At 42.7% G+C, this 23,010-nt stretch overlaps 1 protein-coding gene across 1 annotated transcript; it reads right to left on the reverse strand.

Moving 5' to 3' along the window:
- Nucleotides 1-12,268: 12,268 nt before the first annotated feature.
- LOC308099364 (meteorin-like protein) lies at nucleotides 12,269-22,125 on the reverse strand (the record flags this gene model as incomplete). Its single annotated transcript, XM_080448108.1, has 5 exons — nucleotides 12,269-12,712; nucleotides 14,982-15,041; nucleotides 18,971-19,106; nucleotides 20,022-20,388; nucleotides 22,037-22,125. 5 exons carry the CDS (start codon nucleotides 22,123-22,125, stop codon nucleotides 12,321-12,323), a joined length of 1,044 nt encoding a protein of 347 aa, XP_080304234.1. The 3' UTR covers nucleotides 12,269-12,320.
- Nucleotides 22,126-23,010: the final 885 nt, after the last annotated feature.

Below are 23,010 nucleotides of genomic sequence, written 5' to 3' on the forward strand. Positions count from 1 at the left end.
ATAGTCATTAAATAGAGTTGCATATCAGTGTGGCTCAGGAGAGATACCAGGGATTTATAAGCTGAAGGTTTAGAGTTTGTAACTCCTTAATATAATGTTTCACTCTCAATCTAAAATCGAAGAGGTTGGTTAAGTATTGCATTCTTACGTGAGTTTTCCATGTTAGTGTGGCTCGAGGTATTATTCAGGGTTTTATAAATAAAAGGTTCAGGGATCAAACCTCATGAAGAACATTATCATCATCACTCTATCTAAATTCTAAAAGGTGGCTTAAATATTACATTCTCGGTTACATCTTCAATGCCAGTGTGGCTCAAACGTTAAATCAGTGGTTTAATCTAGCTGAAGAGGTAATTCATTGACCACAGTTTTGCACAATTTTAACATCCCAGATCGATCTAAATATTAATCCACTGTGGCGAATAATACTCCATGACATGTCTATCTGCTTGATATGTTATAATAAAAGTGCATTCAGGTATTATGAATCAATGAATTAATGTAAACATACACAACAGGACAAAGGTGAAACAGTAAGCACAGCGCTGCAGGGAATCGAACCCTGTTCCCAGCAGAAACCAGGAGTACCGACTACCAGCGGTTTTTTTGCCATGTTGACACCATATGTCCATACTTGCATGGAAATGTATGAAAAGATATGAATAACCTGGCTTTATCAGCACAGCATTCCTTCGCCAGCCCAGTACACAATTATACAATAATCCAGCCCAGTTAATTCAGAATGCTGCTGCCAGACTGTTGACCAGGTCCAGCAGAAGGTGCCACATCACCCCAGTCCTGGCCTCTCTACACTGGCTTCCTGTTCATTTTAGGGTCCATTTCAAGGTCCTGGTGCTCACCTACAGAGCTTTGCATGGTCAGGCCCCGAAATACCTAACCGACCTGGTCCCACGTTATGTGCCAGGGAGGGCCCTTAGGTCTGCTGAAGAGAGTCTGTTAATTGTTCCCAACACAAATTTAATTACAAATGGTGACAGAGCCTTTCGGCCTGTAGCTGCCAAGCTTTGGAATTCTCTTCCACATGCCTTGAGAACTGCAGCCTCTGTTGACATTTTTAAGAACAACCTTAAAGGTTTAATGACATTCACTTTTACACCACATTCAAAGTCTTTGTCCTGGTCCTTCAAAAGTGTACAAAAAGTTTTAAGTGAAAATTCCATTCCAGTGATCCATGGCAGGTGTTTTTCTCTCACATTTCTAAAGCCTTTTCAACTGCAATGAAAAAAGAAATCTTTGCCTGCGGGTGTCGCTGGTGAGGGATTTTGCCTGTCAATCATCGCCTCTGCTCCGCCCCCCCCAAAGGAAAGGATAGGGGAGGGGAGGGGCGAGGAGGAGAGTGGGCGGGATTAATCGACTGTGACCTCACTGTCGAAGGGCTCAGATTACTTTTCAGCCTAATTATTCAGAAAACCCCAGACCACAGAAAATCCACTGAATGTTCTAAGTTCAGGTTTTTTGGGTGTAATTGAAGTCATAAAACCCCAAATAAAACATTGAAAATAAAAAAAGTTAAAATGAATGTCATCGAACCTTTAAAACGCTATTATTTGAACAAGCTTTTGCAAATGTTATTTGATTTTATGACCACGTTGTATCATTATTTGCTGTATTCTTGAGATTATTGTACAGGCTTTTTACTGTTCCACTTATTCTAATACCTTGTTTTGTTTTTAATCTCTATGTATGTGAAGCACTTTGTGAGTCATCTCTGTGAGAAGTGCTATATAAATAAAATGTACTTACTTACTTACTTACAATCCAACGAAACCACTGTATTCACCAACTCACCAGGTTATTTGAGCATAAAATCGTTTGCTTTACCATGTTATAAACTGCCTCACAGAGCCTTTAAACCCTTATTTAAATAGACGATACTAACGCGCTAAATTTCGTTAGCATGGTCCTCCCTTGATCAAAGCTGACCAAAAAAAAAGCCAATGTTACATGTGTTTAGTGGCGTTTCTGTTGAAAATAAAAGGCACTTTTACCTGTATGCTGCTGCTGCTGCTGCTGCTGCTAGTGCTGTGTGATCACTGCAGCATTATAGCCTATGCTGTCACAGTCAGTGAGACATATGAGACATGTCATAAAAAAACATATAAAACATCAAATCGAAATGTTATTGGGGTCTAACCGGCACCAAGAGACAGTCATTATTTTCTTGCCGTGCCTATAATTAATGTAGTGGCATATTAGAGTAGCATAGAGCGCCATGTAAACAACAATGGCCGCCGTTGAGGAGCTCAGAGTGCAGGGAGGGGGCGGGTAAAACATCACATTGATTGGCTGGGGAAAGGGGTGAGGGTCGGGTTTTCATTGGCTAACGGGCAAACGAGCCGACGGGGAAGATTTCATTGGCTAGAAATGCGGAAGGAAAACGAGGGGGAGACGTCATTGGCTAGAAATGCGGGAGGAAAATTAAAGGAAAAGAAGGGGGATTTTTTGGTTGGCTGGAAAAGGAATGAAATTGAAGCCGGGAGCTCTGTGAATGGTCAGACAATGAAGCGCCCTTACAGTCCAGCGGTCCAGGTGCATACCACATACGCTGGTAATCCGCGAGTTCGGCACCCAATCCCGATGACCTTTGCCGTGTGTCATCCCCCCACCTCTCCCCATTTCCTGTCAGCCTACTGTCCCAAATAAAGGCAAAAAAGACCCAAAAAATATCTTTAAAAAAAAAAGAATCTATCTGCAAACTCGCGACGCGTTGTGGGCTTGTAGATCTGCTATTTTCAAATGATTTTTATACATTTTGAAACATGTGAAATCACTTTTGCTTTAGGTACTTTAAGTACATTTTGATACCAATACGTTTGCAGTACATTTTGAATTCCGGACCTTTACTTGTAACGGAGCATTTCTACATTGCAGTATTGATACTTTTACTTAAGTAAAACATTTGAGTACTTTTTCCACCACCGAACAAAGCAAACAGAACCCGGTGCTTCCCGTGCACAGTGCCCATCACCTATAGAACTGATAATCTCATTACCCTATGAATCCACAAGGACACAGAAACAACAAAATCGCATTTTGCCATAATTCAATTATCAGAACAGATTTTCAGCACAAATACTGACCCACCAAAAGAAAGGAGACCAAAATGACCAAAACCTTTTCAACGCACAGCATTGCTGGGCGTTGAAAAGGTTTTGATCATTTTGGTCTCCTTTCAGCTGGGCCATGCAGAGAGACATGATCTGTTTTTTTGGCTTTGTGCTCCGGGGGGGGATCGAACCCCGTCCCGGCCCATGCAGGCCTCTCTATGGAAGCCATGGGGACACAGCAGTGGCAGTGTCGGGATCATGCTGGGTCCATATTGTACCCCTGGGCCTCCACACAGCAGTGGGCCAACATGGGAACGCAGTCCAAACCCTGGGATAAACCAATTACTCCCCACAGCCGCAGCCAGGGCCAACTCCCCTGCAGGGCAGGGCCGGACCGGGCCGGCGCCATGCGAGGGGGCTCCGGGGCGCTGGGCTCCCTCCTGGGCTGTTTCCCCCCCCATGATGAGAGCCTGCTGGAGTTCCCATGCAGAGAGGAGGGTTGTTTCGCCTCGCATCCAGTGGTGTAAAGTAATTAAGTACATTTACTCCAAGTACTGTACTTAAGTACAATTTTGAGTTTTTTTTTTTTTACTTTACTTGAGTATTTCCAATTTACAATACTTTTACTTTTACTCCACTACATCAATTATTTTAAAACTTTAGTTTCTAGTTACTTTGTAGATTTAGATTATTATTACAAAACACACACTAACCACTTCCGACCTATATACATTTGGGCCATTTGAAAATAGCCGATCTACAAGCTCACAATGCGTCGCATTGTGAGCTTGTAGATCTGCTATTTTTTAAAGATTTTTATATACATTTGAAAACTTGAAATGGGACATACTGCCTAATGAGTACTTTAACTTTTGGTAGGCCTACTTTAAGTACATTTTGATGCCAATGCTTTTGTACTTTTACTCAAGTAAGTTTTGAATTCCAGACTTTTACTCGTAACAAAGTATTTCTACATTGCAGTATTGATACTTTTACTTAAGTAAAGAATGTGAGTAGGCCTACTTTTACCACCACTGCATGAGAGTTCCCATGCAGAGAGGAGGGTTGTTTTGGCCCACAGCGCACACACACACGCACACGCGCGCGCACGCGCACACACACACACACACACACACACACACACACACACACACACACACACACACACACACACACACACACACACACACACACACACACACACACACACACACACACACACATATGGACAAACCCTATAACATAATTTGCTAAAAGGTTGCTATTTTCAAACATAGTAACATTTAGTAACATTTCGAACACAGGCCTTTTACTTGTAACAGAGTATTTTTATGTTGTGGTATTGCTACTTTTACTTTAAAGGTTCTATGACATTCATTTTCACTTTTATTATTTGTTATGTTTTTTGGGGGGTTTTATGACCTCAATTACACCCCCAAAAACTGAACTTTGAACATTCAGTGGATTTTCTGTGGTCTGGGGTTTTCTGAATAATTAGGCTGAAAAGTAATCTGAGATTGGCCCTTGGACAGTGAAGTGACAGGCCATTAATCCCGCCCACTCCCCTCCTGGCCTCGCCCCTCCCCTCCCCTCCCCTATCACCCCTATCAGAGGTGATGATTGACAGGCAAAATCCCTCAACAGCGACACCCGCAGGCAAAGATTTATTTTTTCATTGCAGTTGAAAAGGCTTTAGAAATGTGAGGGAAAAACACCTGCAATGGCTCACTAGAGTGGCATTTTCAGTTAAAACTTTTTATACACGTTTGAAGGACCAAGACAAAGACTTTTAATGTGTTGTAAAAACTGAATGTCATGAAACCTTTAAGTAAAATATCGGGGTACTTCTTCCACCACTGGTCAGGACATTGTTTGAGGTTTGATAAGGAACGAAAGCTGCGATGCGTAACGTTTACGGTCAGGGCCGTATTAATGTCAGAATGGGCCCTAGGCAAAGGCCAATCCCCGCCCCCATGCATTTTTTGGGTGTTTTTGTTACATTATTTTGGTTAATTCTGTAAAAAAAAAAATTAGGCATAGGCATTCGCCATAGGCAAGCCTGTGCTTAAAAACGGCCCTGTTTACGGTCCTAAAGCTGCAGGACGTGACCGTCTGAAGAAGAGCATTGTGGGCTCGAAACGTTACTCTGTGGGATGGATGAATCATTTGATTTGAACCACAGTCTCCCACATTAGAGATCAAATACCACTCAGCTTGGCCAGGGCAGAGTCATGAGTTATGCCTGGTTCATTTATTTTCTTTTGACCTATTTCTGTTTAAATTCATTCTAATGTGTCGTTTCTGGTTATTGTTATCCTAATATACAACAGAGAGTCGCGCGCATGCGTGGCTGTTTGCGTCTCCAAGCTGTTTGTGTGTCTGGGTCTCCGACAAGTTAGGTCTCGCTTCGCTTTCGGTTTGCGCGTTGCAGTTTAGGTTTCTCTTTCGATTTGCGCGTCGACACAAACGCCTGTGTTGCAGGGAAGGTCAACACCAGTGGTGGAAAGTAACTAAGTACATTTACTTAAGTACTGTACTTAAGTACAATTTTGAGGTATTTGTACTTTATGAGTATTTCCAATTTCCATTACTTTTACTTCTACTCCACTACATCTCAGAGGCAAATATTGTACTTTTACTCCACTACATTTACTTGAAAACTTTAGTTACTAGTTACTTTTCAGATGTAAATTATGATATAATGAAACATACATTAAACACTTTAGCCCTATTTTATACCTAGGCTATTTGAAAATAGCAGATCTACAAGCTCACAACGCGTCGCAGCGCGACGCGTTGTGAGCTTGTAGATCGGCTATTTTCAAATATTTAGTACTTTTACTTTTGATACTTTAAGTACATTTTGATGCCAATACTTTAGTACTTTTAATCAAGTAAATTTTGAATTCTGGACTTTTACTTGTAACAGAGTAGTTTTATATTGCAGTATTGATACTTTTACTTAAGTAAAACACTTGAGTACTTTTTCCACCACTGGTCAACACGCTCTGCTGTCTCTGTCTCCGATGTGCGGGCCAGGCTACTAGCCCGAAGCTCTAGTATTGATACTTGTTAAAGAATCTTGATTTTGTATGTACTTTTGGTACTTTTGGTATGCGGTCAGGTTTAGGCCTGGCTCAGGGAAGAGGACGCCCCTGCCATGCATAGTCCACCATTGGTTCTTTAATTATTTTATTTGTGCTTAACAATTATATTTTTGAGTTGCACTGTACTTTTTTTTTTATTGTACTGTTTGACCCCATGAAGAATATTCACTGCTGAGGCAGTCACTAATGGGGATCTAAAATAAACAAATAAAAGATGTTGCTGTATATGAGCTTCTTGAGCTTCTTATTGGCGCAGTACCACTCGTCGACCAGTAGGGGTCCTCCTACCTGACACCAGGGTGTAAATGAACAAAGATGTTCTATATCATGTTATATAAATGGTGCATTTATATAGCGCTTTTATCCAAAGTGCTTTACATTGATTGTACATCGGGAGCAATTAGGGGTTCAGCGTCTTGCTCAAGGACACTTCGACACTAACTCAATGACACTAACTGTTATATTGCATCTGTTGGAAAAAGTACTCAAATGTTTTACTTAAGTAAAAATATCAATACTGCAATGTAGAAGTACTCTACAGTACAAGTAAAAGTCCGGAATTCAAAATGTACTTGAGTAAAAGTACAAAAGTATTGGTATCAAAATGTACTGAAAGTACCAAAAGTAAAAGTGCTAAAATGTTTGAAAATAGCAGATCTACAATAGCAGATCTACACAACGCGTCACGATGCGACGCATTGTGAGCTTGTAGATCTGCTATTTTCAAATAGCCTAGGTATAAAATAGGACTAAAGTGGTTCATGTATGTTTTATAATGTAATAATTTATATCTGCAAAGTAACTAATAACTAAAGTTTTCAAATAATTATAATTCACACATTTACAATAATATAATATATATATATATATATATATATATATATATATATATATATATATATATATATATATATATATATATATATATATATATATATATATGAACAATGAGAGAGATAAGGGGAGGGGCTGTAATGGTGGACACTGTGTCAGGGTGAATTCATGAGGCCTGACGGTTCCTGGATGACAGACAGCGGCCGTGACAATATGTCCATTCTGTCTGCCGGAGGCCTTGTCACCGTGGGGGTCATTGTGCCGGGCCCCTCCCGGCCCATTCACCGCCGGGGTCATTTACACTTTCATTGGCAGCTATTTAGTCCCAATAAAAAGTTCAACACACCAATTTGTGAATCCCCCCGCTCAGCCAGAGAGAAGTGTGGTGGGGGGGTTGCTTTAAAAGTCAATTAATTGTTCCCCCTCTTCTGGGAGGGGCCGATGGGGGAGGGACCCCGGAGCCTCTCAAGGGCCCCCACATCTGTCTATTCAAAGTGCAGGGGCCTCAAAAGAAAAGGCAGAGTCCCTCTACTCCTTGCTTTGGGCTATCTCTAAGGCACATTTGTGTGTCATTTTGTGGCAGAGCAGCTACACTATAGCTGCCGGGAACGCATCTGGGTCATTTTACATTTCTTTGCCTTCTTTGTCTATTCAAAAATAGCAGATCTATAACTGAAACTCCGGAGAATCCGGGCGGCCCAAGCCATCGCCAAAACGCTGTTGCAGTCGCAGAACAGAGTGCCGTGCTATGAGCTTGTAGATCTGCTATTTTTGAAAATTATTGTGCTTGTAGATCTGCTATTTTTGAAAAAAATTGTGAAAATGTGTATATATCTTTGAATATATATATATGTCACAGTACGTTTGGAGAACCAGTACGATTGAAGACAGAGCGCTCGTTTTTAGGCACGGGGCTCCTTCGGGGCGAGGCGGGGCTTTTCGAGACAGGGTTTATTAGCGAGGCTCGAGAGGAGGAGGAGGACGGCGCTGCGAGGCGGGGGGTTATTACGCGAGGCTCGCGAGGAAGAGGAGCCTCCTCCTCCTCCTCCTCCTCGCGTAATAAACCGTCCCGTCCTCTCCTTCTCTCCTTCTCCTCCTCCTCGGAGGAGAAGGAGAACGCGGAGAGGCGGGGCTTTGATGCGCCGAGCGGACCTGTCTTTTGTTGTTCCCCCCCACATAGCAACCAGGAAGCTACGCTAGGGGAACCATAATATCTATGAGGGGAACGCTGAACACGCGTTCACACGCACACGCTTGTCCATGACGGAGGCGCGCCGATTTAGTGGAGCTTGAGGCCGAGGAAGTGCGCCCTCGCGCCTCCAGGCGCGAGTGCCCGCACTGACCGGCCGACGCTCCACTAGTCGACTCAGCGCCGTTTGATTTGTAAACCGATAGGGACAGAATAGTTCTTTTCATGGATCACTGTGTGTGTGTGTGTGTGTGTGTGTGTGTGTGTGTGTGTGTGTGTGTGTGTGTCAGGGAGAAAGTAAAACAAAAGCCAGAACACAATAAAAGTATCTAAACAGTCCTGCTTTCAATAAACCAAAAAAAGCATGAGCGCGTGCGCGTGTGTGCGTGTGTGTGTGTGTGTGTGTGTGTGTGTGTGTGTGTGTGTGTGTGTGTGTGTGTGTGTGTGTGACTGTGTGTGTGTGTGTGTGTGGCCATATATGTTTGTGCACAAGCCTGGCTTGTGGCTCCCTCTAGTGCTGGGTGGGTGGTAAAAACGAGCGCGCTTTCTTCAATCGTACTGGTTCTCCAATCATACTGTAACATATATATTCATATTGAACTCAAATCTTTGCTTCTGTGGGTCCCTGGAACAAATCCTTTTGAGATGGTGGGTGGGTCCACAGACAAATACATCTAATCTTTTGGGTTCCTTTGAGAACCACTGGTATTATAGCAACATATGTGTTTAAAAAAATGAACTGTTAGGATTTAGAAGCAAAAGATTTTAGTTACAAATGTTTGCTGTAAAAATATATCTATTCAAAGATTTTCACAAATTTTCACGATTATTATTATTTTTCTGCAGATCTAAAAGCTTGTATATCTGCTATTGTTGATAGCCAACGGTTATGGCTAAAATCTAAAATGACACAGATTTGTTCCTGGATTGAATGGGTTAACATAAGACGCTGTTTAGACCAGGGCGTCCCAAAGGAAGGTCCTCCAAATACACATAATATAGCCTCTGGCTGTGGTGGTTAAACAAATAGCAAGAATGGCTGATCTACAAGCTCATAACGTGATGCGCTGCCTGCCATGCATTGTGACCGTAGTTTTTTATTAAATGCATTACATAGTGACAATAATGATGACAGGCCAAAAATAGGGACTCCAGATAAACTGGCACTAAATGTTATTTTTTTCTTTCTCCTCTCCTCTCCTTTCCAATCCAAAACCTATGTTCTCTAAAGGCACATTTTGTGAGATTATGAAGTATAAATGACACACAATGGTCCAGGGGTCATTTCCATTTAACCCTTTACCATATAGTTTCTATCAATAGGAACACAGAACTACATTGAAGGAACCTCATGCAGCTCAATTCAGCTCCAAAACAATCCATGTTAAAATGATGAATAATTCCATCATGATTATATGTCATTGGCAAAATATTTACTGTGTTGATGATCAATCAGCTGAATCACTCTACTTCTGTAATAGGTTCTAAATGCCCTTGTGTCATAATGTTCTATTGTCCCATATAAGTCCTTTGTGCATGTTGTACCTCTAAAAAACAACTAGGCAACAACAGTTCAGGATAGTCCTGCTTTGTGAAATGGCTTTAAAAAAGAAAAATGGCCAAGTTCACAATGTGTCACAAGTAACAACGTAATGACTTTGGATCAGGTTTTTTTTTTGCTATTTTCAAAAACAAATTTGTTTGAGAATAAAAAAAAATAATGATAATAGAAAATTGGAAAATGTTGGGAAGTGTTTGAAAGAAATGGTAAATTTGCAAGATTTTTTACAATAATGATCTGCCCAAAATAGGGGTGCCAGGTCCCATCCTTTCCTTTCCAGATCCGCGGCCCCCCATCTTGAAAACCACTGGGCTACGATATAAAATCGAATCAAGTCGATCAAGCCACAGATCTTTTAATGCCCAAGTTCCTGTTCTGGCCAGCCTGGGAAAATGAGATTAAATGGTGACATATCTGTGTCCACTAAAAAGGACACAGAGAGTCGTGTCCAATTTATTATCAGATTAAGAGAAAACAACCTCCTCTATGCACTTTCCCAGTAGATTCTCTAAAACTGTCTTTTTTGCCATGTCTTGCCCTTTCCCTCGCTGGCCACAATACAAAAGGGAGGACCAGCCACGCCCCTGGGAGGAGCTAAAGGAGGAGGGGGGAGGGGGCTTAATGGCCCCCCCTCCCACCTCGCCACTGCTTTCACCAGCAGATGGGTGATCCATCTCCTTGACTGAAATCTTTCTTCTCAGCCCTAAATATGACCAGTTTGTTGAATGGCAACTGAATGAGCGACATGTATGGTTCTATATGAGCTGATTACTGAAAAGAAACATCGAACAATGGCGGAAAAAAACAAGTGTGACACCTTAAGAGTTCAGTCAGCTTTAACATTGTGCTCACTATTAAACTATTACTAGTAAAACAAAACAAACAGCTCACAGCTGATATAATTATAAAAAATATCCCTAGAATAATAAATTCCACAAAATGCAAATGTGATATTTAACCTACAGAATTGTTTTTGCTAATAATAAACTGGAATGTCTTCTTTTATAAGAAAACGTAACTGACTCTCTGGAAACGCTTTAAAATGTGAATGTCATCATCATTGCAATACAAACCTGACAAGAAATCAAAAACAAACCTTCACAATCAAATTTGTACACATCTATTTACAAAGACAAAGTGCACCCCGTTCCCCCAAACAAACAAAAGGACCATAACCAGTGGCGTCAGTTCAGCAAAAGCTACGGTATGGCAAGGTTAGGGTTGCCAACCCAGAGATTAAAATAGGGGACACGTATCCTGGGTGTATTTTGGGGGGTCAAACCCCTGAAATGCATAGAAAACTATGCATTATACCTATAACACAATACAAACACAATGGTCTTACACCTGCATTAGGCTACTATTCATGATTATTTCGTTTTTTTCTGGAGCTAAGGTAGGCTATAGCACCTGCCCTACCTTGCCATACCCAATTGACGCCCCTGCTCTTAACCAAGGCGATGGTGCTGGAGGCCCCGGTCTCAGCTGCATGGGCCCCTAGCCCTGGTTCAGAGCGTTAGTGAGTTCCCTCTAACGCCCTGGAAGACCCCTCGCTCTGCGCTTGTACAAGGAATTCCACTGCCCTGCGAGTGCTCAAGAGTAGTGAAAATAAACAAAACCATTTCGCTACTCACCGAAGCAAAGGCTGTTTTGTGTTGTTGAAAGTCTATTCTCGGAACTGGGAAGCCTCTCAGCACCTCACCTACTCTGTAAAATACACTTTTTGGGCAGAAAATAAAATATGTCAGCGAGACGGAAATTATTTTTATTTACTCCACAGTGCCCTCTACAGATTTTGGTTAATGGTAAGTTCAAATCCTCCAGATCTGTAGAGGGCACTGTGGAGTAAATAAAATGTATTTCCGTCTCGCTGACATATTTTATTTTCTGCCCAAAAAGTGTATTTTACAGAGTAGGTGGGGTGCTGAGAGGCTTCCCAGTTCCGAGAATAGACTCACTAACGCTCTGAACCAGGGCTACATGGGCCCCATGCTGGAGGCCCCCGGTCTCTCAGATGCATGCGTGTCCCGGTCCTTGTAATGGCTTTTTAACCAGCGCTCCAACTGTTTTAGTCTCGGCATGGTGGCGCTCCGTGCCACTGGGCTCCAGCTACTTCAACAAGGTCCCTGCAGTGCCAGAGGGGCCATAGAGGCAGTGGTAGAAGAAGTACTCAGATATTTTACTTAAGTAGAAGTAGCAAAACCACAATATAAAAGTACTCTGTTACAAGAAAAAGAACTGTGTTCAAAATGTTACTTGAGTAAAATAGAAAAGTATTGGCTTCAAAATGTACTTAAAGTACCAAAAGTAAAAGTACTCAAACGTTTGAGAGAGATCTCTCAAAATGTTTCTCTCAAAACGAGATCTCTCAAAACAGATCTACAAGCTCACAACGCGTCGCGATGCGACCGTTGTGAGCTTGTAGATCTGCTATTTTCAATTTAGTAGAATTTGTAGAATCGGCTTCAGGTCTTAATTTAAGTAAAGAATTTGAGTACTTTTTCCACCACTGGCTAGTATATACATAGTAGGACGAGAGAGAGAGAGAGAGAGAGCTTTCCTCAGTCCAGAGGGAAGTCACAGGAAGTCCGTCCCGCCATCCGGGCGCTCCGGTACAGAGACAGGAAGTCTTTGTATCGCGGGGCACACCCCAGCCAGGCCTCCCCGAAGTGCTCTGACCCCGTGAAGAGGAACCGCCCTCCGCCGGGCCGAACGCCACACTGCAGGAGCGTGCGGACGCTTCCGCGCCAGGAGGGGGTCGGGGTCGGGGCTCCCGGTTCGAGTCCGGGTCGGGACCCCCTCCTCCTCTCTGCAGCGAGCACTCCTTCCTCTTCTTCTTCTTCTCTTTGGAAGGCGCCGCTGCGTTGCCGGTACACCCTGCCGCCCGAAACCTCCACGAACGACGTCTGCTGCCGGCGGTCGTGGGAAACGTTTCTGATGTAGCCACGAACCACTGGAAAAGAGCAACGAAGGACAAACATCTCTCTTAACGCATCTCTGTCATTTTAAGATTTCTTTGGCTATTCAAAAATAGCAGATCTACAAGCTCTGAGCTTCTGCTATTTTTGAAAAATCATAACAATTTTTGCAAATCTTCTTTGAATATATATTCTACAATCTTCTATGTCTTCTTCTAAACAGTTTTTTGAAAAAACTCATGTTGCTATAATATCAGTGGTTCTCAAAAGTCAAGGACCTCCAAAATGATACGTATTTGGCTGCGGACCCCCATCTCAAAATATTTTGTTCCAGGGACCCCCCAGAAGCAAAGATTTGAGTTATAAATGTTCCCTTTAAAAAAAATATTATTAAAAAATGTACGTTTTTTTTTTCAAAAATAGCAGATCTACAAGCTCATAGCGCAGCACTCAGTGCCACGCTATGAGCTTGTAGATCTGCTATTTTTGAATATCCAAAGAAATCTTAAAATGACACAGATGCGTTCCTGGATTGAAATGGTTAAGTTTGATTACACATCCAAATGTATATATTTATATAATTGATTGATATGAAAATAGACAGAAAGGGGCGTGAGATAGCATTTACAGTTCTTAATAATGTAAAAGAGGGTGGAATACAGTCTTTATATATACAATTTGTTTTTCCTGTTTCTGTCGACTCAAACTCCAAATTGACCTCGCAGAATGAACTCTGCCTGTTCACTTCCATTCCCCCTGTGCAGCTATTCACAAGGTTCCAAAACATCCACATCCCCCAGAAATCAGGTTTTTGCACGATAGACACTATAGACCTGCCACACACACACACACACACACACACACACACACACACACACACACACACACACACACACACACACACACACACACACACACACACACACACACACACACACACACACACACACACACACACACATACCTCAAAACTGTACTTAAGTACTTGAGTACATGTACCTAGTTCATTTACACCACTGGTGTACAGTCATATAAATAAGGTAGCTCTCCACCGAAGTTGGTGGCGATACAGTAAATGTTGGAAAGTGGCTGTTGCCGAAAATCTGCTGTTTGAATGGGCGGTGGCTGCACTGTCACGTCGGTTGCAAGTTGTAGGGAAGCGTCGAAAAGCCGACCTAACAAGCTTGGTCAAAGCCATATACCGGTAGGCTATTTCTAGCACCGTTGTGGTCGTCTGTCGGTGTCTGTCGGCTCTCAGGCAACTTTTCATCTGACTGCCAGAGTCTGTAGTCATCTGTTTGGTGGAGAGCTAAAAGGAGTTGGGTCTCAATAGGCGTATTGCTTCTGCTCTGCTACACACACACACACACACACACACACACACACACACACACACACACACACACACACACACACACACACACACACACACACACACACACACACACACACACACACACACACACACACACACTGCAGCCTATGCAACCCCGCATCTGTTGAGGTCTCTCCACTCTCTTTTTGAGTTGCTCCACACGACTGATGCAACCATTTTCTTTCTTTTTTTTGTTTACACAAGAGGCATTTGCTGAACCTCCAAAAACCTTTATCATTTATGTAAAGCTACAATCAGTGAGTTTTATATCCTACCTGGATATACCCCGATGGAATCCAAGAACAAGCGGATTCAAGTGAAGCAAGCAAAGAAGTCTTGAAGACATGAAATGAAGTATATAAGTGATGTACTGTCTGTAAATTATTCCAGTCTGATGGGTGCTTAGTTTAAACTTAACCCATTAAGACCTGGAACGCATCTGTGTCATTTTTTTATTTGAGCTAAAAAGCATGATTTTACACTTTGGCTATTCAAAAATAGCAGATATACAAGCTCATAGCGTGGCACAGAGTGCCGCGCTATGAGCTTGTACACGCTATGAGCTTGTAGATCTGCTATTTTAGAAAAATCGAGAACATTTGTGCAACTCTTTGAATATATATATTTTTAAAGCGAACATTTGTAAACTCAGATCTTTGCTTCTGGGGGGTCCCTGGAACAAAACATTTTGAGATGGGGGTCCGCGGCCAAATACATATCATTTTGGGTGGTCCTTGACATGAAAAAGTTTGAGAACTACTGACATAGTAACATACGTTTTTTTCCAAAAATGGATTTAGAAGACATTTTGTAGAATCGGCCTCAGGTCCTAAGGGTTAAATGAACGTCTCACAATCAAAAGATTGTTGAGTGTGTCTTAGTGGATAATATGTTGATGTGAATGGAACTAACATCTTATTAATACTCACCAAAGTCACTGTTGCAGATTGCCAGGAGCAGCTCGGCGTCACTGCAGGGCCTGCATGCAGCTATGAGACGAGAACATACAGAAAGTACAGAACGTTTGCATTCGCTAAAGTCGACTAAAAGGAACAACTTCATGAACATTAACCCATTTAGACCAGGAACGCATCGGTGTCATTTTAGATTTATTTGGCTCTTCAAAAATAGCAGATATACAAGCTCATAGCGCGGCACCGAGTGCCGCAATATGAGCTTGCCTTGTAGATCTGCTATTTTTTGAAATATCGTGAAAAGTTGTGCAAATCTTTGAATATATATATTTTTTTCAAAGCGAACATTTGTAACTCAAATCTTTGCTTCTGGGGGGATTCTACAAATGTCTTCTAAATCCTAACAGTTTTTTGAAAAAACGTATGTTTCTATAATATCAGTGGTTCTCAAACTTTTTCATGTCAAGGACCCCCAAAATTGTATGTATTTGGTCGTGGACCCCCCCCCCCCCCCCCATCTCAAAATGTGTTGTTCCAGGGACCCCCCAGAAGCAACAATTTGAGTTAAAAATGTTCGCTTTAAAGATATATATATATATATATATTCAAAGATTTGCACAAATCTTCACGATGCGCGCTCTGAGCTTGTATATCTGCTATTTTTAAATAGCCAAATTATAAAATAATGGTTAAAGTGGTTACACACATGCGTTCCCGGTTTTAATGGGTTAAAGGCCTTTATCAAATGTCTGACATGTTCGGGTTTGGCCATTATTTTAAAGGTTTCGTGACATGCTAGTTCACAAAACGTTGAAAGTCTTTATCATGGAGAGGGGGCGGGATTAAACGGACATCAAAGTGCAAGGGCAAATCACATCACTTTTCTGAGCCTAATTATTCAGAAAAACCCCAGACCACAGAAAATCCACTGAATGTTCAAAGTTCTGTTTTTGTGGGTGTAATTTAATTGAGGTCAGAAAACCTCATGAAACCTTTAACCAGCTAAAACCATGATCTACTTAGTTGACTGGGACCCCCCTGGGCTCTATACTTGGCCCTCTATGCTTTTTTCCCTTTCCCCCTCTACACAAAATCTCTTTACCGAAGAATAGCTGATCTACAAAGTAAAGAGCTCTATAAGCAGTGTGAGCTGGTTGGCTATTTTTGGCTATAATGTTTGCCCCCCAGAATAGGGACGCTAGCTAGGTCCATGTGTTGATTTTGACAGCAAATTTTGATTTAGTTTTAGTCATAGCCTTTTGAATAAAATTCCATTTAGTTTTAGTCATATTTTAGTCATCTGAAATGTTTCAGTTTGTGTCTAGTTTTAGTCGACTAAACATCATAAGATTATAGGCGACTAAATCTACAGTTGATTTAGTCGACTAAAATGTATGTTGGCGGTGCCTTGATGGCGTCATAATGGCTGATTTTACACTTGGTTCCAAGCTGAAAATAGCCGATCTCACAACGTGTCGCAGCGCGACGCGTTGTGAGCTTGTAGATCTGCTATTTTCAGAGCATAACAACCGAGCGCAGCCAAGCATAAAATTACTTGTCTTTTAGTTCTACTGGATCTCTTCTCCACTAGTCCCTCACTAATATTTTAGTCTAGTTTTTATTTGTTGAAGAAATTATATTAATATAATATATTTAGTCTTAGTTTTAGTCATCATAGTCTAGTTTTTATTTCGTTTTTATTTAGTTTTCGTCAGTGGAAAAAAGGTAGTCGACAAACATTTTTTTGTCATAGTTTTAGTCGACAAAATCATCACTGCCATGTGGTTAAAGACGCCAGATCTGCCTCAATTGATGCCTAATTTCTGCTCCGTTGTATGACGACGTATAGATCAGGTGTGATTACTTCACAATACTGACACCCCTTATTTTGACGTTTTGAACGGTCACAAAATCCACGCCCAGCCATCTGAACCACTTTGACAAATCAGACAGACACACATACCAGCCCCCCCCCCCCCTTTTCATCTGCCTGCCTGGGATGATGAACGCATGTTCAATCTTCCAGAAAACCCTAATGATCTCGGATATTTCATAAAAGCAAACGTTTAAAGCCTCAACTGGCTGGCTGTATGGCCATCAAAACCCACCCATCAATTATCGTTATTTTACATATTTTGCTTGTTTATGAAACACAGCGCTAGCGTGGGGGGGGGGGGTTGGGGGGCGGGGCTATTTTCACACTGTTTAACAAATTGCAGACTCGGCCTGACGAAACTTTTCAGGCGTGAGATTTTATTTTTGCATTAACCCATTCAATCCGGGAACGCATCTCTGTCATTTTAGATTTCTTTGGCTATAAAAAAAATAGCTGATATACAAGCTCATAGTGCCACGCTATGAGCTTGTAGATTTTTTTTGAAAAATCGTGAAGATTTGGGCAAATCTTTGAATACATATTTTTTAACATTTGTTAAATATGTTGTTCCAGGGACCCACAGAAGCAAAGATTTGAGTTACAAATGTTCGCCTAAAAACAATATATATATTCAAAGATTTGCACACATTTTCACATTTTTGAATTGCCCAAAGAAATCTTAAAATGACACAGATGCGTACCCAGTCTTCATGGCTCAATCCATGTGATAGACTGACACCCCTCATTTTTACCGTTTGAGACGGTTTTGAACGGTCACAAGATCCACGCCCCGGCCATCTCTGAACCACTTTGACAAATCAGACACACATACCATACCAGCCCCACCATTTCATCTGCCTGCCTGGGATCATAAGACAGATCAACCCCACGGTATGGGGTCAGATGAAGGAATGCCGGGCATGCGAGGCCCTCTGCCCACCATAACCACACCAGCCCACCGGATCAAAAAGCCCCTTCGCTACAGCCTTGACCCCCGTGTTTGACTCTTATTATGCCAGCTTAACTTGGATGACCCCGCGCCAGTGTAAATCTCTGCATAAGTCAATGACTTTGTATTCTTCTCCCTCACAGCCTATAGACCAGTCTGTCAATAAAGCCAAAGCAGACGGAGGAACGCGGCCTGCTGGTTATTATCAGTGGCATAGAAGAATGATCTCACCACATCAATGCATGGGCCAGACAGGCCCGCACACACACACACACACACACACACACACACACACACACAGCTATACAGAAGCCATCGGCCAACGCACACATATGCACAATGACGAGGTATTTCTGGAATCCGCAAACTGTTTGCCAACTCAATGGAGGCCCCTGAGGGGCCAGTGGCCCTCAGCTTGCCCTGTGGGGCTGCTCTCTGCTCCCTGCTTTGTGTTGAGAGAGCGGATGACAGACTGACTGACTGACAGATGGATGAACGGAGGATGGACGGACGGACAAAACATACAGCAGCTGGCTTTGGGTTGTCTTTAATTAACTCATTCACTGCCAGATGTATTTCTGTCTGTGTTTGTCCACTGCCAGCAATTTTTCGTTTTTTTTTTAAACTTTCAACAGGTCACAAAAATATGTATATTCATAATCATCGCATGTCCAATTGTTTGTAAACACACACGCTATCCGTGCACGACATTCCAATCGGATCGGCTACTTCTCGTGCAGCCCCGTGTAAACACACCATTTCTCGACAAAGATGCACACTTCTCTTACTTGCTCAGATCGCCAGGGGCGGCCTTTCCTATGTTTCACCCGTTTCAATTGAAACGGGCCCCGAACCTCAGGGGGCCCCCGAATTTTCTTGGAAAAAAAAAATACAATTTTAGATTTTTTCGCAAACAAAATCCGCAAATTCCGCAAACAAAATCGGGGTGACCGTGTTTTAGGGCGTTTTTTTTGGGGGCGTGGGGGGTTGCATAGGGGGCCACATATTAGCTCTTGAAACGGGCCCCCAGATCACTAAGGCCGCCCCTGCAGATCGCTACAGAAAATGTACATCCCTTATGATCGCGTGTCCGACTGTTGGTAAACACACAGGGTATGTGGGGCAGAAAAGCCCCAATAAATATGTCTAAAAAAAAGAAAAACAAATGTGCTCACTCACTGTTCAGCACACCTCCTCCTCTTCTCCCCAGCAGGAGGTGCGAGGCAGCGGGAGGCGCGCTGCTGTTCCTCCCCAGCAGCTCGTATCTGAAGCCCACCACCCGCCTGCTGACGTCACTCTGCGTCGGGGGGCTCGCCTGGAGGTTTATAGAGGGGTTGGGATGGTATACGATTATAGTGACAGCAATATTTAACGCTTTTAAGATTATCGCTATCAGAGTGCGTTTACATTTATTCCACAAAACTATGGACGACGCGTAAAATTAGATTTGTAAATTAGATTTTATTATCATATTTTTAAGGTTTCTGCCTTTCACAATACAAATAATACTGTAGCCCGAATAATGCAGTATAGCCAAATAATACATGCAAATGAATACATGCAAAATAAATAAAACATAAACAAAAAGTAGGCTATATGTCTTTGGAAGTAAAAGCTACATGTTTAACCACATAAACCCCATGCAGCATCCGTATCGTGGGGAAAGCTTTCACTGAAAATAGCTGATCGACAAGCTCACAACGCGCCGCGCTGCGGCGCGTTGTGAGCTTGTCGATCAGCTATTTTCAAATAATACACTAGTATAGAGCCCTGAGGGACACCGGTCAACCATATATAGGCAGAGTTTTAGGTTAATCATTCCTGCAAAGCCTCTTCAGCTGCATTACAACCTGGTATTTTCTACAGTACATCATTTATTTTGGATATGAGTATAGAATTATCGCAGTTAAAGGGATAGTTCACGCAATTTATTTTTTTCTATCAATCAGTCACCCCATGGAGACTTGAATTCATGGATATCTTTTTGTTTTTGTCGCATTCCTGAGCCAATAATTTGATGACCAGCGGACCGGTAGGCAGCGGTTCCGGTAGGAGATACAAAGGAGATTCTTTGCGTCTCCTACCGGAACCGCTGCCATCAGATTATTGGCTTAGGAATGCGACAAAAACTAAACAAATTCCATCAATTCAAGTCTCCATGGGGTGATTGATAGAAGAAAAGTCATTTTGGGGGTGAACTATGCCTTTAACAGTCCCAACCCCTACATACCTGGAGGTAGATGGCCGGTCTGTGTGGACCTCCGTCCGCCCGGTAACAGAACACCTGCTCCGCCCCCGGCCGCCCCCCGTCACCGATATCACCGGCGTCCGTCATCAGCAGCTCCAGTTCTCCGGACGACCGCTCGATGTACATGCTGGCCCCGCTAGCCCCGCCCCCGAGCCCCCCGCCGCGGAAGGGCTTAACGCACACGGTCCCGTGGGGGTGGGCGTAGGACAGGTTGGGCTCCAGGACCACCCTGAGGGCCCTGAGGACCCCCGGGTAGAACCACTCCACCCGGCCCTCTGTGCAGCGCAGCCGCACCTGGAGCACCATCCTGGAGTCCTCCTGCTCGGACCCGGGGCCGGCAGACAGACCGCTGGATGGATGGATGGAGGAGACAAAAGAAAAAACAACACACATCATATTCTTCTCTATGTAAAGCTATATGTACACGTAAAGGACCCCCAAAATGATTATGCACGAGATCATACCAGTCGGGAGATATGAGCACCCAAAGTGCGTCATGGTCCGCTTGTTTCACGGATGTGGCAACACCGGCGCTTGTTGCACTCACATGATTTGGCAACCCGGGAGCCAGCGAACACAAAAACGCTAATAAACAGCTGACATTCGGGGAAAGTGAAAAACGGGCTTCTCTGTTCCGTGCACATGGTAATGGTCAATGGCTGTGTGCAAATGCGAACCGGGCAGAACCGGGCAGAAGAGATTTTGGGCACACACAGACGGGGACTTTGAATTTTGCTGGGGGACCCCTTGGTACAACCCTCAAGGGCCCCTGGGGGTCCCCAGACCCCACTTTGAGAACCAATGATGTAAAAAGGGACCCTCGATCATGGGGGTCCACTGGGAGAGGGGGTTCCAGCCAGGGGGTCCCCAGCCAAATGTGTTCGCATCTAAATCAGTTTAATCACTTTAACCCTATAGGCTATATAGGCCAGTGGTTCTCAAAGTGGGGTCCCGGGACCCCCAGGGGTCCCATATTAATTTGGGGGTCCTTGACATGCAAAGGCTTGAGATCCAACACAACACATCTATTTCTTCTTCTTTCTTTTTTTCTGGAAAAAAAAGGGAAACATTTGGAATATATATTTTAAACATTTTAACAACACAGATCTTGTATAATGGGGGTCCCTGGGGGGTCCCTGGGACAACATCTGTCCAGCTGTCCTTGACAAGAAGAAAGTTTGAGAACCACTATCATTCATATCCACCAATAAGCTAATGATGCAAAAGAGATCAACGCTGGTTTGACTCCCTTTGTTCTCAAGCTAATAATGATATACCGGAAATAGAGCTTGTTATGAACTTCAAATAGCCTGCATTTTAGGGCTCTACTAACTAGCCTACTCATCTCCATTGTTGATTGCCGAATATATAGGTATCAGTTATTTTCGGAATCGAACTTCTGAGTATAAATTTGAGCTCAGGCGCTATATTTTTATATTCTGTTAAATAAGTGAAAAATTAAAAACAGTGCGCAGCCTAAAATGTTGGCTACATCGATCTTTTGTAGGCTGGTGTTGACGCTCGACTGTCACGAGCGTCATGGCGGAACTTCAACATGGTTTTGGCACTTTCTCCATAATTATCTACATAAACGTTCAAATTTCAAATATAAAGTGCCCCACGGCCACGGATGTTGCCATTTCAATCGGGTGGGTCTAAGTACCCGTGTCTTCCGTATTGTTCAATAAAAAGCATTTTAATCCGATTGGTGGCCATTTTCTCAAAGAGTTACAATGTATCAACGTGCAATACACCTCCCAACCGAAAGGGTCGCATAGTTGAAATCCTATGGAGAAAATTCGGAAAAATTGGCCACCGATCGGATTAAAATGCTTTTTATTGTACAATACGGAAAATAAGGGTACTTAGACCCACCCGATTCAAATAATAACATCTATGCCGTAGGGTCAGGACTATACATTTGAAATTGTAATGTTTATTCAAATTCATATTCTTTCAAATAACCTTTTGGTTGTAAGTAAATATGAGTCCTTTACCTTCCACTCCAGTTACACAGGCCAGCGGAGCAGCAACACCACAGATGAACCACCAGTAGAGAAAGATAACTAGGAACATTCGGCGACATCTTCTTTAACCACAGAAAGTTGAAGATAAAAGCAACACTTGGTGATAGAACATGACTTCAAATACAGCGTGAAACACATAGACACACAGAGAGATTTCTATTAGCAGCTACTGAGATGCACGATTGGGTGTTCTGTCTGTCTGTGACTGAATTTTAGGATGAGCCCCTTCACCCACCCCTCCCCCCCACAGTGTGTGTGTGTGTGTGTGTGTGTGTGTGTGTGTGTGTGTGTGTGTGTGTGTGTGTGTGTGTGTGTGTGTGTGTGTGTGTGTACACACACACACACACACACACACACACACACACACACACACACACACACACACACACACACACACACACACACCCTTAGTTTGGCTCAACTAAGGGAATGAACTCGTTCTCATGCTATTCATCAAAAATGCCCTAAAAGGAGTAAAGGAGTGTAAAACCCTACTCACTTTCAAAACTGCCCTAAAGATACACCTTCAGGAGGCTGCAATTCGAAAATGGCCCTGTCTAAGTCTTAACCTACCCCCCCCCCCCTACCCCCCCCCCTTTTTCATTTTCTTCTTTTGTGTATATTTTTTTCACTCTTCATACCAGTAACCTGTAAGCTGATTGTATGACATTCTGTATAGTAGTGTGTATATCTGTCTGTCTCTTATATGTCATCATGATTTGTGTGCATGGGGTTCTCATCTTAAACAAGCTCAGTGCTTAATGAGTCTTCCAGTTTAGTAGACCTTGTATTGTGAATTTGTACTTCCATGTACTGTTATTCTCATGTCTTACTAAATAAAAGTACATCAATCAATCACACACTGTCTGTCTGTCTGTCTGTCTGTCTGTCTGTCTTAAAATGCCTAGTAACACAATAACAACTAATTATCCTTGGTTCAAAAA

Source organism: Gymnoscopelus braueri (assembly GCF_963280865.1).
Source record: "Gymnoscopelus braueri genome assembly, chromosome: 13".
NCBI classification, from domain to species: Eukaryota; Metazoa; Chordata; class Actinopteri; order Myctophiformes; family Myctophidae; genus Gymnoscopelus; species Gymnoscopelus braueri.